This window comes from Thamnophis sirtalis, unplaced genomic scaffold (assembly GCF_051295495.1).
Source record: "Thamnophis sirtalis isolate CommonGarterSnake01/CBP01778 unplaced genomic scaffold, rThaSir2_p1.2 scaffold_3, whole genome shotgun sequence".
Taxonomy (NCBI): Eukaryota; Metazoa; Chordata; class Lepidosauria; order Squamata; family Natricidae; genus Thamnophis; species Thamnophis sirtalis.
In genome coordinates this window covers 160,945,697-160,963,928 of record NW_028261383.1, presented here as the reverse complement: position 1 = coordinate 160,963,928, position 18,232 = coordinate 160,945,697, and the positions used below count along the sequence as shown (strand labels likewise).

The 18,232-nt window shown below is 41.2% G+C and overlaps 1 protein-coding gene across 2 annotated transcripts in view; it reads right to left on the bottom strand.

Annotated features, from left to right (window-relative positions):
- Positions 1-16,836, bottom strand: part of SPRYD3 (SPRY domain containing 3) — a 53,815-nt gene extending 36,979 nt beyond the window's left edge. The window contains exons 1-6 of one of the 2 annotated variants that reach the window (XM_087710623.1): positions 16,708-16,836; positions 11,211-11,357; positions 9,658-9,733; positions 7,956-8,080; positions 7,189-7,324; positions 6,212-6,403 (exon numbers count right to left, since the gene is read on the bottom strand). In XM_087710623.1, coding sequence (XP_087566749.1) covers positions 6,212-6,403; positions 7,189-7,324; positions 7,956-8,080; positions 9,658-9,733; positions 11,211-11,338 — 657 coding nt within the window. In that variant the 5' untranslated portion in view covers positions 11,339-11,357; positions 16,708-16,836. Of the gene's footprint in view, positions 1-6,211; positions 6,404-7,188; positions 7,325-7,955; positions 8,081-9,657; positions 9,734-11,210; positions 11,358-16,569 lie in introns of both variants that reach the window. The other variant, XM_087710622.1, reaches the window with a different exon arrangement.
- Between the last annotated feature and the right edge of the window lie 1,396 nt (positions 16,837-18,232).

The window sequence follows — 18,232 nt, the reverse complement described above, 5'->3', positions numbered from 1 at the left end:
GCCCTCACACTAATTGTAAATAAACCACTTCATCGGAAGGCTAATCTGGGTAATGGTCGCCACTGACTGAACTACTTATTGTCCTCTCACATAGACAGCCAGATGGGAGTAGATGGAGAACAGAAGGAGTAGAGAGTGGGAAAAAAATGGCAGAAAGACAGCGGAGCCTTTTACAAACACAGTCGGAAGATTCGTGTACCGGAATGTTCTCTTACATGAGGTGTGCTGCAAGTCGGCTTTGCTGGAAATGTGAGATACAGATTTGATGAACAAAGAAATATATAAATAAACTCTGTTCATTTTTTTAAAAAAACAGAGCAAGGAACATATAGAATAGAACCACAATGAGCTCGCTTTGAAGTTGTTAAGCAGGTCTTACATGTACCAGGTCCAAAGCACATAGCCCAAATGTAGTGTGAAGTATCCAGAGCAGGATGGTGCTATGTCCTTCTGCTGGTTGTAAAGCAGACAGATCTCACACAAACTCAACAGAAATACCAGAGGTGGTCTGCAAACCTTCAGGCTCTATAATTACCACAATTCTGTTGAAGTCTGATTTCTTTCAATCAGGCCCATCCACCTCAGGTGTTTTAAAATTCTCCTTGTTCTGACCTCCTTATGTTCCCGGGGAGATTGCAGTGACAGTGACATTTAAAATTAGGCATCACTTAAAAAAAAAAACCCTTGCACAACCTTTAGCACTCTACTCACGAATAAACTCTGGTAGTGCAATGACACATAAAAGGAGTATACCGTACGTAAAATTACAGTCCACAGCCATTTTTAGCCTTAACACATCAAAATATTTACAAAGAAATCTCACTGTTGCATAAGCAAAACATACAAGTTAGAGGAACTGCCTTATGCAAAGCAGTTGAGGACAAACATGTCAGAAGTATGGTCCTTTCTCCTTTCTTTTCCTCTACTTATTTTCTGCACTTTCTCATATACAAATTGCAAAAAGGGAGGACAATTACCGAAACCCACTCCAGTACAGTATAGCCTAATACTTTTCTCCATTGGATGTGTTATGCTGAAAATTGGGAAGGCTAAAAGTATCCGTGTTGAATTCTATCCCAACACATTCATGGACAAGCAATGTCTGAATAAATTTCTACAACACTGAAACTTGGGTCAGGATTTCAAGCTACTTACCCATTTTTGCAAAATGAGACCCACAATTTCTTATGGCTCTATCTCTGTAGAAAGGTAGGATTCCACTCAGGACACCAACTCCATCTTGGAATGCCATCACATCTGTTACCCTTCAAATGTGTTGCACTAAATCTCTTAATTCTTCAGGTAGCTCAATCTATAGCCATGATAGTTGAGTTTATGAGAATTGAAACCTAATAGAGTTGGAAGTCGCAGGTTGGAGAAGTCTGATTTAGCTGAAAGTGAACTCATTCTTCTCCTTTTCTTTCTTTCTCATCTTCTTATTTGCCCAAATCAACAACACTTATTCAGAATATAGAGATATCAACTGTTTTTGAAGAATTTTTTTACAAAAGTACAATTACAATACCTCCCCCCAAAAACCTAGTGGGACTTCGGTATGTTACATGGTTATAGAATGCTGATGTCAGGACTGGATGGAAAATATAGCAAACCAGGAAGGACAATGAAAAAGAAAGTATCTAGAAAAAGAAGCTGGCTGACAACCCAAATTCAAGCATTTTGCATTACAACACTTTATTACGGGATCACTTTGTTTAACTTAGTGAAGAACTGAACATCTTTCTATAAACTGGAGATTGGTTATTAAACAGATATTCGATTCCAGATGATGTTAGAGTCTGTTTATAATATTGCAGTTATTCATAGGTATTACATTATACCGATTACAGTGTCTTTCTCCATAATCTTTAAACACATAATTCTTGAATACTTTAAATATTTTGACATTTACTGTACCTATATCCTCTGCAGCTTTTAGTGCTCACAGTATATTAGTTTTTTAAAAATTGTAAAGGATACTTTAACAGCTCATTTATGGTATTCATTGCTATTAAATACCTTAAACTGTTCAGTGGAAACTTGGGAGGAGTGGATTATAAGCATTTGCAAGGATTATAATTTTATTACTTATTTTCTATAGGCCAATCCCTTCACTCATTCTTTACATATGGGGCCAAAGTGTTCAGATTATATGAAACCATTGATTTGGGTGGGTGAGTGGGTAGATATAAAAAAGCAATGTGCTTTTTGGAAATTCCTCTTAAAACTGAGACAGTTTTATACTACTTTTCAAAATTATATACTTTATGTGAAATACTGTTCTTTTAAAAAAGCAAAATGAAAGGCAGACATAGCCTTATAGCCATAACTTGAATAAACTCAGGAAAGCATGGGCATCAATTCTTTGCCCTTTGCCCACTCTGAAAATAAAGCAAAACATTTAAGAAAAAAAGATTTTCTGAAAGAACATAAACACACACAAAAAGCACAGAATCTTGCAAATGTATAAATATCCAAAGGGATTGTCCTCCTAAAGTTTACACAACATAGCAAATTATCTTCAATTTGTAAGTTGTCTTGCTATTCCATTTATAACTAAGAGGAAATACTGGACAAAGTTTTGAATGCAAAATTATGGAAGATTTTCCAATTTGCAAATACACACAAACTAAGACAGCTCATATATAGTATTCATTTTTTTTTCATAATTTCATTTTCTTTCATAGGCAAATAGAGTTCACATCTATGATAAAGGTAGGTTTTGGGGTTCTTTTCTTTTTTGCATTGTCCAATTCATAGATTCTGCATTAAATTTCGCTCAGCTTATCTTAAAATTCCAGGTCGCAGATGAAGAAGCTTTTTGCGTATCTCCCATTATTCGGCAATTAGCAATTTTCTAGAGAATTGCATTTCATAACTTTTAATTTTTATGCCGTTTTGAAATATATAATAACAGATCTATGACTGCATAATAACGTAGATTTAAATATGAATATATTTGTTTTAATACAAGTTGGGAGAAGATATCAACACTCAAGAAGAAAACAATATGCCAATCAAGGAACTAGAAAGTTGGACAAACAAACTAACAGTAAATAATAGTTTAATCAAGGAACTAAAACCTCTCCCATCAACACTGATAGGGCAAACCATTAGCATATAAAATAGAGAAAACCCTACTCCTTTTAGAAGTGATGATGTTACCTAGATTGGTAATGAAACATTTGCAAGAGAACAACTAAGATCAAAGAACCCCAACAACTCCACAATTCGACCCTAACCTACAAATGTTTCCTTCTATAGAAGACATCATCTTAAAATAAATTAAAATGTATTTCAGGCAGCTCATGTACCCTGTTTACTCTCCTGAAAGAGTATTGTGACCTGACAATGTCACAATAAAGACTAAAGGGATCTTTCTACTTTTAATGCAGATGACTAAAAGATTTGCTGATACCTATTAAGTCCATTCATTATGGCTCTTGTAGAAAGGTTCATATAAAAACAGTATTCTAGTGTTTAATATTTCTTCTGCCCTGCCACCTATCCCCTCAAGTTCGAATTGTTTTCTTCGAGCTAGGACTTTGCAAGACGAGAATTTTACATGTCAAATCAGCAAGTTTCTATCACTGGTTGCTTTCTCAAGCAAAGAGATTGCTTAAGAGTGATAGTGGCCATACTACACACATTCTAGTGTTTGAAACTAGCTTTATGACCACCACAAAAGACAGACACCAGTTTTTCCATTAACTAAGAATCCTAGTTTCTGTAACAGAAAACACACCTATAAGAGCCTCAAAGAACTCAGTAGATAGAAAGGATTAGCAATCCCACAACAGTATCTAACAACATTTAGCGAGGAGAGGGCATCCTTATTCCTTTAACTCCATGCTGTTAACTCCAGCCCTCCCAACCACGAATTACAATTCCATTAGAAGATAAAGAGAGAGAGTACATATTGTCGGATGTGAGGATTAACACGGCTTCTTCTCTCTTACTCCCACTGCCTCGTGAACATTGTTATAGCTACAAACATGTCCTTGGAATCTGTGGGTAATACAAACTGGAATCTCAGATGACGTGAATAGGAACTCTTAGTCATTTTTTCCAGTGCTCAGGACCCGAGTCATTTGCCATTTCCTTCCTTTTCTTAAGACTTGTAAAACCCAGAGCACTTTGTAAAGCAGTTAAAATAAATCATTTATAGATATTCATGTGTAACTCTATTATGCTACCTCCATGAGGGTCATAAAGGCTCTGGTTTTGTATTAGAAGGAATTCAGCAGCAAGGTACACTGAAAGACTAAAGGAATAAAATGTAGGTCCAGAGAGAGCAGGGCTCCCAAGGAGGCGCAAATGAAGAACACGCCAGCGAGCCTTTGCAACATGTGCCCAAAGAAGCAGCACCGAGTCGCTAGCTGGATCTGATGAGGGTAGGATTATGTCATCATGTCTATCCCACAGTCTCCAAAGAAAGGAAAAGCCCATTTTCTTCAGTTTCCCACTGGGATTTCAGAATTTTTACACAAGCTGCCAAGCATCAATTTGAGACCACAAGAGACAGGACAAAATGTTTTTAAATGGGAGTGAGAAAAATCTCAAGAGCAGCAGGACAGAGAGAAGCAGCTGGCAGCCCATGGACACAGTAAGAGCCTCAGGAGGAATGCTGGGTGACCTCCCAGCTGCTAACCCACTCTCTGCTTCTGGATGTAACTCTGCGACAGGGAAGAGAAGTGCAGGCCCAGGGACAATCCGTTCCCTTTTGGACTTCAGCAAGCTGTCAGTGCGAGTCTGAAAACAGGGGCCCAGATTTGTCGTTCGAACTTCTCTTCCGTTAGCACCTACACATCCCACTCTCACAATGCAGACAACTGCCCTTTCTTTGGCTTGCCAAAGCTGCGCTTCAGAGTATGAGCCTAAATTGTCATCTTGGATGGCAGCCAATGTATTGGCAGCCACGCAACTTCTTTCTGGTATCGTAAGGAAGCTGGTCCATCCACAGCGCTGAGCTGCAGAGAATGTAATACACAATGACAACCACAGGCCTCGCAGAACTGCATAGTGAAAATCAGGAACATGCTCTGGGTGTTTCTCTGTACGCATTCCACAATGCTCCAAAACCATGCATGAAAAGTCCTGCTGATCCTTCTTTTGCTGGTCTGGGCATGACAAGAGCCAACAAAAGTCAAAAGTCTAGATGGCCAACTCCCTGAAGTTATGCCTTTTTCCCTGGAGCATAAAAATCCCCTCATCACCACCACCACTACCCTCTCAAGATTTGTGTGATTTCATCCTCTTATGACTAATAAGCTACAACAACATGCTTCAATTTCTTCACTCTTAAGATAAGGTTTTTTTTTCCCTATTCAAAGTCCCAGTCACTCTGAACAGAAACCTGACATGCTGCTCAGATCAGCTCAGAGGGAGGTGTGTGTGTGTGTGTGTGTATAATGGAAGAGAAAGAAACAAAGTGATTGGGAGTCAGTTTTTGTGGTTTCATCCTCTGACAGGGAATTTGGCTTGCAGCAAATGCTTGCTGGAATCCAAAATGGGACTGGCTGTGCTGTTTTCCCACCCCATGCCTTTCTCTACTACACTGTACAGAATTGCAGGCCTCTCAGTGTCATTTGGGTGAGATGGGCAGCTATAGGAAGAAGTGAATGAATGAACGAACAAAAAGTATAGACTTAAGTTTGGGAAGAGCTGCCAGCTCGGAGCTGCAAGCATATGGGAGTGACATACATTCTGGAGGTGGAAAAAAAATACATCCCCTTCCCTCTGTAGTAAGAATAGAGTTTCCCCCTTTAATTATGCAACACCTTCCACTGCCTGCAAAATACTTAGTACTGTTTATACAAAGCAGGTCTTGAGCAGAGAAACTTGATGCCAAATCACGGAATAGACTTCTAAGTTAATCTTAAGTAAGCTTCAGAACACAACACCTTCCTTCTGATATTTCGTTGTTGTTTACCCAGGAACACAATCCCCCATCACCAAGAATACATTTGCTGGCCCATTGTAGAAAGGTATTTGATGGGTGTAAGGGTTAAGGATTTTGCTCTTATTTGATGCTAACAAAAATATTTTCCTTTTCTAAAGATCAAAGAGATGATAACGGATCGAAGGATGCATACTCTCATGCTCACAAACACAAATCATTGTAACTCCGGTGGATCTCTACTCAAGGACCACAGAAAAGCCCCCACCCCTGGTTTCTGGTGTTCTGCTTCCTTCCCCAAAGATGCTCACTTACTGTGCCGCAGACTTTCACATCATGCAGTCGTCCCCATTCATCCTCATAACTGTCCACCATCATAATGCTGTCATCTTCCTCTTCACTGCCCAACTCTGCATGGAGATGGAGCCGGACTTCTTCACCCAGTGAATGCATCCCTACGGCTGGGAAGAGACCTTCTGGCGAGAGTGGCATTATTGTTGAGCCCACCTGTTAAGAGGAGGCAACAGTTCCATAAATTAGATCAGTTTAATCTAGCTGGCTAATCATAGCAAAAAGCCTACAGACTGTACAGAATGAAGTGGCAGAATTAGCTGGCAGAGACCTTGGGTTGTACCATTCTGGATTGCAAGTGGAGGGGGAGAAACATAATTTGAATTCTTTCACCCAATTAAAAAAAAAGCTACTGTTTTTTCCCCCGTATGGCAAGTTTCTTATACCTAAGTATACTGTCCAATGAGTGTGAAATTATTTAAAAATGCAAGCTGACTCATTCTTTGTTGGCCCTAACTTGTACAATCCATAATTTTCACACATTCACATTCTCTTTAACTTGGGTAGAACAGTTTCAAGAAGGACAGGCAGAAGACCCCTGGATCAAATAAAATCTTAGTCATGAATTTAAGTGGATTGCTTTGGGGAAGTCACTCAATGTATTGAGGTGGAGGTGGGAACATGTTCATGTCTCCTTTATGTTCTATGTTCATTTATGTTCCCAACTTTTTCATTTGGAGTATAAGACAGGGCACATGAAATTCCCAGGCAGCTGTCCCATCAAAACACCAAACCAAACCCACATATCCTCCGGTTTAGCAACACTGCTGCAGTAAATACCTTCAGCTCAATAGCAATAGGACTTAGACTTACAGTATGTACTGCTTCACAGTGCTTTACAGCCCTCTGTAAGCAGTTTACAGAATCAGCATATTGTCCCCAACAATTTGAGTCCTCATTTTACCCACCTGGGAAGGATGGAAGGCTGAGTCAGAACTTACCCTTTTCCCATTTTTGGTGAAGAATATCTGTGCTGTCTGGACTTCAAAGGACACTGGCTCAATCCCACAGCCTATCCGATCCCCAGAATTGCATTTTGTCCCAAACTGACGTCCCTTGGCTCGACCATTGTAAAGTCTGGATAAGATAAATCTCAGGTAAAATCTCTGTAAATCTCACAGAGAACTTTAAATGATTGCTGGAGAACAACTAATCAACAGTATGCTAGTGTGATATGATGTTCAATAACAATAGTGCAGTTAGATCCACTTTGTAATCCTAGAGAAGATGCCTCTAGTTTGACAGATCCACAAATCTATTTAACTTTGTTTTTCACAAGTTGGAATACTACCATCTATTTCAGTTTCTCACACATTCACACATGATAAAACCGTATATATGAATGAATATATACACACACATACCTGACCTTGATACGTTCTTCATAAGTATTCAGCATTTAACAATTACTCAACAAAGTGAATGAATTAAAAAATCTTTTACTAATATATTAAAATATCATCCCCATTCTCTGCTAAATGCATACAGGTGTCATGTATGCACTCTGAAACCATGGATCTTATAGGGGTTCAGAGTTTTCATCCATGTTTAGGCAATCTAGCCAGTGGTTATCAAAGTTGTAAGCCAACATTTAACTGACTCTGGCTTCTTTAATTGAGGTACTGCCTGACTTATTCCTTACACCTATCTAGACAAAACATACACTGGATGAGTGTTATATTCTGATCTGCCAAGCTTGTTAACTTACTTGCCATCATCAGCATGATAGGCTACTGAATGCGGTAACCATCCAGGCTGATGGTCCAAACTGTAATACTGAGGCACCAGTCCTACTGCAATGGTCCCACGCACACCACTGTCCACAATTGACACCTAGAACAAATGGAAAGAATGGATACACCAAAACCTTTCACCCACGCAATTTTTTACAAAGATGATGACTATGTCTTTATAAAATATGAAAAGGAGCCAAGGGCTGAGTATATCTGTTGTTTAACCAATTGACAGAATAAAAGCCAAGGACAAATAATATAATGTAAAACATCCATCTCATTTGTCCCACCTAGGCAGAAATGTAACATTTATAAGAATGAACTGCAAGCCAAAAGGTTCCCAGGACAAGCTTTCCTGACCTGAACTCTGTAACTGCTTTAAACAAGGCATTCATCACTCAACCTCCCCATTAAAGTACCCTTTGTTCTTAATCCTTCCTTACTTAATCTTAATCCTTACTAAAAAACCTTGTGCAAATGTGCACACCTATATAATTCTGATTTTGCACAGAGTTTCTAGAAAGGATTCCAGACAGCAAGCATATAAATTAATTGAAAAACAATTGAATGCATTTTTTAAAAAAACTTTGAACTCCAGAGAACTCTGTAAATCCCTGTTGAGTAGCATGCTGGTTACAATAAACAAAAAGCCAGACAGAAGGCATCAAGTTGTGGAATGTATGTATAAAGGCTAAGAAAATATATTTTGATTAGCTTTTTTCCACATTATTTAGAAGCACCTCCCCTGCACCTCTTTGCTCATGAGGATCTACAAAGCAGGCTTCTAAATACCAGAGATGGATCCACAATACAATACAGTGCTCCTGTTTTCATGACAGTAGCCAACTGCTCTGTTATATAAGGAGTTCAATATTCATGCACAATGGCTTATTATACAAGGAAATTATTGAACAAGGAAGTTATTTCCTTCCAACTTTCTTACTCAGCAAAAATATCGTTCTGATTCTTCTATGAAACTTTTTTTCCTGATGATTTCCAACTATACTGGGGTTATATCTCATAGCATTTCCAATCATCACACTTAGCTGGGGATTCCAGGAGCGTATTCCTGACATACCGGGGGGGGGGGGGGGTGTCTCAGGTTATAAAAGCCTACCTTCAATACTGACTTATAGCTAGGGAAAGTTGGAGAAAAGCTTCCTGAAACAGTAGCCGTTTACATAAATATTAATTGTCCAAGGGAAGATTCATAAAATGGTTGAGCTTTACAGCTCACCTGGTCCAATGTTGCACAACCATTCTGGGTCAAGAGCTATTGAGTGACAGGTCACAGGATGTATCCCCAAATGTTAACAGAACTGGGGGGGGGCGCGTTTTCTATTATACTCTACTAAATTTAATTTAGCTAAACGAACTAAATATAGCTGAAAGATTTGCTCCTTTATGTTTCTCTTCCATCTCATTAAAAGAAAATGAAAGAAAATTTAGCACAATCAACGGCAACTGTTCTACAGTCAAATATCTCCCCTTGTTGGAAAATCTTTTAAAATCAATCAATGTTTAGCAAAACTCTGCCTCCATACAATTAGTATCAAATCATTCTACGCTTGTTCTCTGAAGTAATAAAAAGAGAAGGAAGGACAGTATGTCAGAGAAGGGTCTCTAAGAAGAGTAATGTTGAAAGTGACTTCCCAGATGGTGAGCTAAACTGGTTACCTCAAAATAATTGTTGTCTTTGGTCAGCGGGCGAGGAGCAACGTAACAACCAACTTCTCCAGAGTTCCCATGGTAACTGCAGAAAAGATACAAGGTCCGGTTCTCCAATACTCAAGCCAAAATAGGTGTCATTACAAAAGAACAAAAGGAAAAACAAGAATGGATGACTGATGCTAGGGAAGATGCAAAAGCTAGGCTATAGATCTTCACAACTAAAATTCTGCTCATCCCTAAAAACATTCACATTTAACTGGCCAGAAGCATCTTCAAGAGAAAACAAATAACATTCTAGCCTAGGGATGTTTAGTTTCCCTCAATATTTGGTTTCCGAGGTTTCTGTGCTTAATAGCAACAAGAGGAATTAATCACTCGCAAAGTCATTTCAGACAGATAATGGGAACCAGAGTTCTCCAATTCTTAAAAAAAAAAAAAAAGATTTGCAGCTTTTTAGGTAACAGCTTGGGATCAAAAGTATACTGGGATTCAAAAGTCTCTTTTTGAGGGAGATAAGCAGTTCAGAAATGTGAAAAATAAATACAATAAATATATCTTGTGTCACACTCATACGCCAATACAAGTACTAAGAGTCCCAGTAGAATTTAATTATCCAAACAATGGCAAGAAACAGAGCATCATTAAGCATTATATCATCCTTGCAAAAGATGGGATAAAATACACATCCCTCCCCAATTAATGTTGCTGTTGTAAGATAACTGGAAGCAAGATCTCACAAAAACTAACTAGCAAAGGAGGTTCTAAAGGTTGCTAACTCAGATGTAAAACGACAGAATTCACATTGTTCAAACACATACACACACAATATGTGTGTATGTACAGAATGCAAAAACCCAGCAAACAAATGCAAAATTAAAACACGGAATACTTATAATTTGAAATGAGTATCTTTTTTATTAGGAAAAAAACCCCTTACAGGTATTAATTTATCACTTTAAGTTAATTATGATTAATTATGGAATGGGATCAGATGCTCTGACTAGTCTCTATAGTTGTCTAAGCAGCATTTTAGGATGTCAGGAGAATGATTGGACCCAAGGTTACCCAGCTGGCTTGAAGCTTAAGACATGACTAGAACTCATGGTCTCCCCATTTCTAGCCCAAGGCGTTAATCACTACACCAAAGTAGTTCTCATTAAGGTGACTAGAGTTTGGAGATTAGCCAAACTATTAAAGAAATACGAAATGAGATGCATTTTCAAAGGCAACTCCATATTTTGGTCAGGAGACTAAAATATTCTGAAATTCTTGCTTTAGGTAATGCTATTCAAGTAGCTAAAATAATTTTTGATGGAATGTCACTATAAAACATTGTCTTTAATTGCTCATATTTATTCAATGGATTTATTCTTCCACAGTCATTTTAAAAAAACTGTAAACATTAAACCTGCTTTTCAGACAAAGTAGAAATCCTAAATGTGCTTGAGTAGTAGAAAATATGTACCCTTCCTATGCTGAGCACTCTCTGCTCTTTGTTTAAATATTTAATAGACGTCTCCCATTCAAGTTTCTTTCAACATTCAAAAATGACACACTACCTTAATGTGTCTCCATCAACAAGGATGTGTTTGAACCTCTCTTGGTAACGAATGGCTCGCACCTCTCGAATCTCCCGGATCCTCCTCCTCCAATTTAAAAATCTGTAGTGCAGGTTTAAATCATCCATTATAGCTGTAACGATCCACCTGTGGGAAATGAGAATGTTTAAACATCTGAAGAAATGGCATATCACATTCCAGAATCCAGAGATTCTAGCCAGGATGTTGTAAAACGTGGCTTTATTTTGGTCAACTCCAATATTCCCAAACCTTCACTTAGATGCTTTAGGCCAGCAGCCCCCAACCTTTCAGGCACCAGGGACCGGTTGCATGGAGAGTTTTGTTCCACAGACCAGAGGGGGCGTGGTTTCACATGCTGCCTGCATCCTACGGATGGGGTTTCGCTTGTTTGTATGGCCCGGTTTCTGGCATGCCATGGACTGGTGTCGTTCCACAGACCGGATGTTGGGGATCCCTGCTTTAGGCTACAACCTTGAGAAGCTCTGATCGCTCACAGTGGAGGTTATGGCCATCTAAGATATATGAGAATCACAAGGATTTCAACCTAATGTTATTGGTGGTAATATCAAGCTTGTATATACCGTATTTTTCGGAGTAGAAGACGCTCCGAAGTATGACGCTCTAAAGTATAAGACGCACCTAGCTTTTGGGAAGGAAAACAAGGGGAAAATATCTGCCTCTCCCTCCCAGCAATTTGCCTCCTTGCAACAAACAGCAAAAAATACAGACAATATACACTATTTGTAGGGTACATTTCCGACTATACTTGTACAGATGCTGTTAAAATTGATGTGCTTTCTGGAAGTATAGTTATTTTCTGCTATTTAAAAGAAGATACAATAGCACTGGGCCTCTTCAGATCAAGCATTTATTTTAAAAAGCTTCTTCATTTTGTTAAGCTGTCTAGAAGAATAATACAGTAGTCTTTCAAAAGTAAGTCTAAGAATTTGAACATTCTATAGGCATTTATAGTTATTGACTTATCTCCTTGCAGCAAACAGCCTGATTAGCACAAGAAATAAAAATCTGCCTCTGCCTCCCAGCAATTTGCCGCATGGAGCAAACAGCAAGTTTCACTTTCAATTTCTCCTGCAGGGATTGTTCTGGCCCAGTGGGTCTAACCTTCCCAATGCCGCGACCCTTTAATACAGTTCCTCATGTTCTGGTGACCCCCCCCAACCATAACATTATTTTCGTTGCTACTTTGTAACTGTAATTTTGCTACTGTTGTGAATCATAAAGTTAATATGATATGCAGGATGTATTTTCATTATTACAAATTGAACATAATTAAAGCATAGTGATTAATCTGCCAATCCTGGTTTGGGAGAAGATCAGCCAGGCTGGGATTTTCCAGGATAAAATGACCTCCCTGCCTGCCTCCAGCAGCAGTTCACGGTTTAAATGAGTTTCACTTTATTAAGTTAACTTTTTTTACATTCCGTTCCCCCCACCCACCCTTTTTCTTTCTTTCTTTCCTTCCATTCCTCCCTTTCTTTCCTTCCATTCCTCCCTTTCTTTCTTTTCATTCCTCCCTCCATTTTTTCCCTTTCCATTCCTCCCTCCATTTTCTTCTTTCTTTCTTTCTTCCCTTCCTTCCATTCCTCTCCCTTTTCTTGCTTTCCTTTTCTTTCTTTCCATTTCTCCCTCCCTCTTCTTTCTTTCCTTCCATTCCTCCCTTCCTTTTCTCTCTTTACTTCTCTCCCTTGCTTTTCTTTCTTTCCTTCCATTCCTCCCTTCCTTTTCTCTCTTTACTTCTCTCCCTTGCTTTTCTTTCTTTCCTTCCATTCCTCCCTTCCTTTTCTTTCTTTCTTTCTTTCTTTCGAATCATTACAACCAGGCGTGGGAGCGCGTAGTGGTTAATTCGTATGAGCAATCTATTTAATGCAGATTAAGAAATTGCCCTTTAAATGGGATTTTAAACAGAGGCTTAAACTACATCGAACTTTGCTTCCATACGAGTGGAATTCCTCAGGACTGAAGGAATGGATGGGCGGGGCCTGTCCTCCCCTCCGACCTCTCCTGCCAGCCCTTCCTGGAGGCCAAAAAGCCTCCAAGCTCAGTTTAGCCCGCAGGACAGGACCGGCGGCGGGGGCGGCAAAGGCAGCGTCCAGGCCCAAGGCAGCTTGAATCCCGGGATGCACCTGCCTGGGCGAGAGCCCATCCCACTGGCTGAAGCGGGTGGCCCAACTACCCTGCCGGCCTCCTGTTCTCCGGGTATCTTCGAGCCCCTGTGCAGGCGGCTGGGCTGAAGCTGCACCGCCGACCGCACTCCCTTCGTACATACGTCGGAGGCAAGGCTGATCTGCCACCCAGAAGAACCTGTCTCTCTCCCCCTTAAGCGCCTCGGCCTTCCCCTGGCATGGAGACTGGGCAGGGCAGCGTCTGGGTTGTGCCCAGAACGGGGAGGAGGCTGCTTTGCCACACGATGTTCTTCATGAACCTGCCGCTTCAGGACGCACTCCTGAGCATGGGCGATGCCGGTGGAGGTGGATGGTCTTAGGCAACCCCTGTGAAAGGGTCCTTCAACCACCAAAGAGGTCGTGACCCACAGGTTGAGACCGCTGTTATAGCCTATTCCAGCATCCGCAAGCCTGTTTTCTGCAAGGAAGTCAATTGCTGGGAGGCAGAGAACAAAGGATTGGGGCCGGTGCTTGGGTGAGGCTACATTCAGTGTATAAGACGCACCCAATTTTTCACCCTCTTTTAGGGAGGAAAAAGGTGCGTCTTAAACTCCCAAAAATACGGTAATCAAAAATAAATTCAATACCCATTAATCTATGAGAATTCTCAATTAGTTATAAATTAATAGATTTTGATTCCACGATCCCAATTCAGCCTCCAATACTCATGAAATTATTGACAATATCAATTTGATATTTCAAATCAGTACGATAAATACCAAATTCTGTAATGTTAATGCTGTTTTAGAAAGCAGGTATAATTTGCACATTTTCTACGTATTTTTATTTATAATACCTGTTTTGCGATCAATTACTTCTCAAAATCTTGCCACTTGTATAATTTGCTTGTGTTTGCCATCGAGATTGCCCCCATTTCAGCATTTCATTTTATATTAATTCAGTGAAATGTGGATATCCGTTATTATACACTCAAGACCAATAGAACGATGCTTAAAAGTAGACACGCGAACAAGATAGAATTCTCTGGGAAATAAACCAATGTCATGGAAAACCATGAATTTTATTTACATTTTCCTGGTTCACATTAGCATTTCATCTAACAGACCAAACATTGTCTCAGAATATCTTAGAACTTGGCCAATCCAGCGTCAACTTTTTCACTATTGCTGGCTCCATGTCTCTACCACCTATGTTTGAAATGTTATCTGTCACATTTTGTTTGGGTCCTATATGCAGCTGTCAAGATCTGTCTACTCCCAGCTATAACACTATTCAAGCCTGGGCTTGAAGCTCTTGAAAGTTAGGAAGTGAAAAATCTGGAGGTGGTGGGGGGGGGGAGAGGGGAAAGGCCTACAATAGGCAAAAATAAGCCCATCTGGCAGGTAAAAATCAGACCTCCAGAAACTTTTCAGATTTTGCGGGACATTTTATTTTCTTTTAAAATGTGGCAAGTCTTAAGAGTGGTACAACTCTTTTCAACATCAAATGGCAGGAAATTGCACTTCCAGTTTTCAGAAAGCAGCTGAAACATGACAGCTTGTTAGGATGGCTCTACGAAAATGGGCCGGGGAGCCATATGTGGCCTTCATCCACCCTAGAAGTAGAAATCGATTTCCTCTTATAGAAATAAGTTGTCCCATCTAATTCAATATTGTTGACAGCTGACTAATGGCTGGCAGTGTTTCCTACAAGAATTATTCCAATCTTATCTGGACTAAACTTATTCTACATACTGTACAAAGTCTACCAACACTATCCAATTATACTTTCCCTTCCTGCACAGACTGCTTTTTTTCCTAGTATCACCAAATTCTTCCCTATGGGCTTGGCTTGCTGAGATGTTAGGTGCTGCAGTAGAGCACAACTGGAAGCCATCTAAAACTGCTCTGTAAAAATCCAGTTGACCGCTAGTTTGCTGTCCTCCAGATCTTTGTAACCAATATCTGATAGCCCTATATTTGAAGCATAATTTATTTTCCATGAGTTAGTTATCAACAGTAGTCAAGATTCTCTCACTATGGAACAATAAAATGAAGTTAAAATGACAAAGAAGAAACTTTTAATTAGTGTTGCTTAATAACTTAGCAGAATTGGAGTAACTTGTGAATAACTAGAAATGGAGTATCCGGACTGTGGACTAGATAATGGGATATGAAATGCTTGCAAAGGAATTTAGCTTTCATTCCACATTCCCCTAATTGTGCCAGATCTGCTCCATAAATCAAGATCAACAGAATAAATGAATAATGTGCAAGAAGCAAAGAACATACAGGAAAGCACCTTTCCACAGTCCTGTGATACAAGATTATTATGGTAGCTAGCACAGCAATGGGAGTACGTCACAATTAACTTCACTAAGGTAAAGGTTCCCCTCGCACATATGTGCTAGTTGTTCCCGACTCTAGGGGGCGGTGCTCATCTCCGTTTCAAAGCCGAAGAGCCAGCACTGTCCGAAGACGTCTCCGTGGTCATGTGGCTGGCATGACTAAATGTCGAAGACGCACAGAACGTTGTTACCTTCCCACCAAAGGTAGTTCCTATTTTTCTCTTTGCGTTTTTATATGCTTTCGAACTGCTAGGTTGGCAAAAACTGGGAAAAGTAACAGAAGCTCACTCCGTAACGGGGTGCTAGGGATTCGACCTTTCTGATTGACAAGCTCAGCGTCTTAGCCACTGAGCCACCGTGTCCATAACTTCACTAAACACCCCCCCTTTTTTGAGGGGGGCTACAAAGCTCACCAAATAAGCCTAAGGGTGGGACTGTATTTCTTCATCAAATTTATCTCCTGCTATGAAACTAAAATGTCACCTGAAATTCCCTGGGAGGAAGGGGGGAAAAAGAGAAGAAATGAAATCAATTCAACACATCCCTTATATCCTATTTTCCCCCCACTCATTCTCATCCCGGGGAGGAAGTGCTCCGTTGCTGCCCCCGGAGCGCCAAGGTTTGTGCCGAATTCGTATAAGATAGCCAGGAAAACAGTGCCTCTGAGAACATGCAGAAGGTCTGCTCCGATCAGGAAGTAATATTCTGGGGTTTCCAGGGCGGAAAAGGACACGTGTTCAGCACCCCCCTCCGCCTCCTTTGCACCATTTTATTTGGCCTATTAGAAAAGAGTCAGAAACCACCCCCACCGGCCATCGCTTCCCCGAGCCGTCCGGCGTTCAAACCCGGAGGAAACCGTGACCCTCACCCTTCACAGCCAGCCTCTCACGCCCTCGCCGACATCCTGGAGCCGCGAAGAACTGCTGCTCCACGCCCCTGCGCCAGACGCCTCCCCGGGGACCCCGCTGCCCCGAACCGCCGCTCCGGTGCCCAAGGCGGCCCTTACCCCGAGAGGCCCTGGCTCTCCCTCCATCAGCCCCGCCCTCCGCAGCCTCGCTCTCCCGCCGCTATGAACTCAAGCCCCGCTTCCCGGCGAGCTCGACTGCCACCCTGGTCACATCCGGGCTTTCCCCAGCTTTCCCCGCCTTTTTTTCTTCGTCCCGCCCTATTCCCCCCTCTCCCCCCCCCCCCGCGCCACGCTCGCTCCTCCAACCTCCAAAGCTGTGAGGTCGCCGCGCCAATGAGAAGGCCGAAGTGACGCGACGTCTCGCCTCCCCGGAACTCGTTGGTGAATGGGGAAGCGAGGGAAAGTGTGCGGAAGGTATGAATGGGGAGCGAGTGACGGCATTCGGATGGGGGCGGGGCGGGGGGGTTCGGACGGGCGAGGTCGCCTGTGTGACGTAAGGGAAGGGCGTGGGTAGCGGTGGCCGGATGGTTGCCCAATGGCAACGGGGCCGAGTGGGTGTAGGTGTGAATCCAGCTCACTCCTTGTAGGTGTGTTACTGCAGGTCCCAACAACGGGCATTGGCTGGGGGAAAGATTAAACATCTGGCACAGGTTACTACAGGTAGTCCTCGATTTACAGCAGCTCAGTTAGTGACAGTTGGAAGCAGTGGTGGGATTCAATTTTTTTTTACTGTCGGTTCTGTGGGCGTGGCTTAGTGGGCGTGGCAGGGAAAGGTCACTGCAAAATCCCCATTTCCTCCTGATCAGCTGGGACTCGGGAGGCAGAGACTAGATGGGGGCGGGGCCAGCCAGAGGTGGTTTTTACCGGTTCTCCAAACTACTCAAAATTTCCGCTATTGGTTCTCCAGAACTGATCAGAACCTGCTGAATGCCACCTCTGATTCCAAGTTACAAGGGCACTGAATAAAAAGCAACTTATGACCGTTTTTTTCCGCATTGATGACCATTGCAGCATCCCCATGATTTACATTAAACAGACTCAGATGTATGACGGTTGCAGTGTTGGGGACAGCATGTGATTCCCTTTTGCGACCTTCTCACAAGCAAAGTCTCCATATGGGGAAGCCAGATTCACTTAAGAACCCAGGCTACTAATTTGACAACTGCAGTGATTCACTTAACAAATTTCACCCCTGTTCTCTGAATGCACAGATGTTCCTCAATTTACAACACCTTATTTAGTGATGGTTCGAAGTTGCAACAGCTCTGAAAAAAGTGACATGACCGTTTTTCATATTTACACTGTTGCATCTCTATGGTCACATCATCAAAATTTAGACACTTGGCAGCCGATTCATATTTATGACGGTTGCAGAATCTCATGGTTACGTGATCCCCTTTTGTGAGCTTCTGACAAGCAAAGTCAACAGGGAAGCCAGATCCACTTAACATCTGTGTTATTATTATAACATCAGTGTTTTAATCAATTGCAGTGATTCGCTTAACAACTGTGGCAAGAAAGGTAGTAAAATGGGGTGAAAACGCACTCAACAAATTTCTCACTTAGCAACATAAATTTTGGGCTCAATTGTGCGTGTAAACTCTATTGTCACTTATTCTAAATC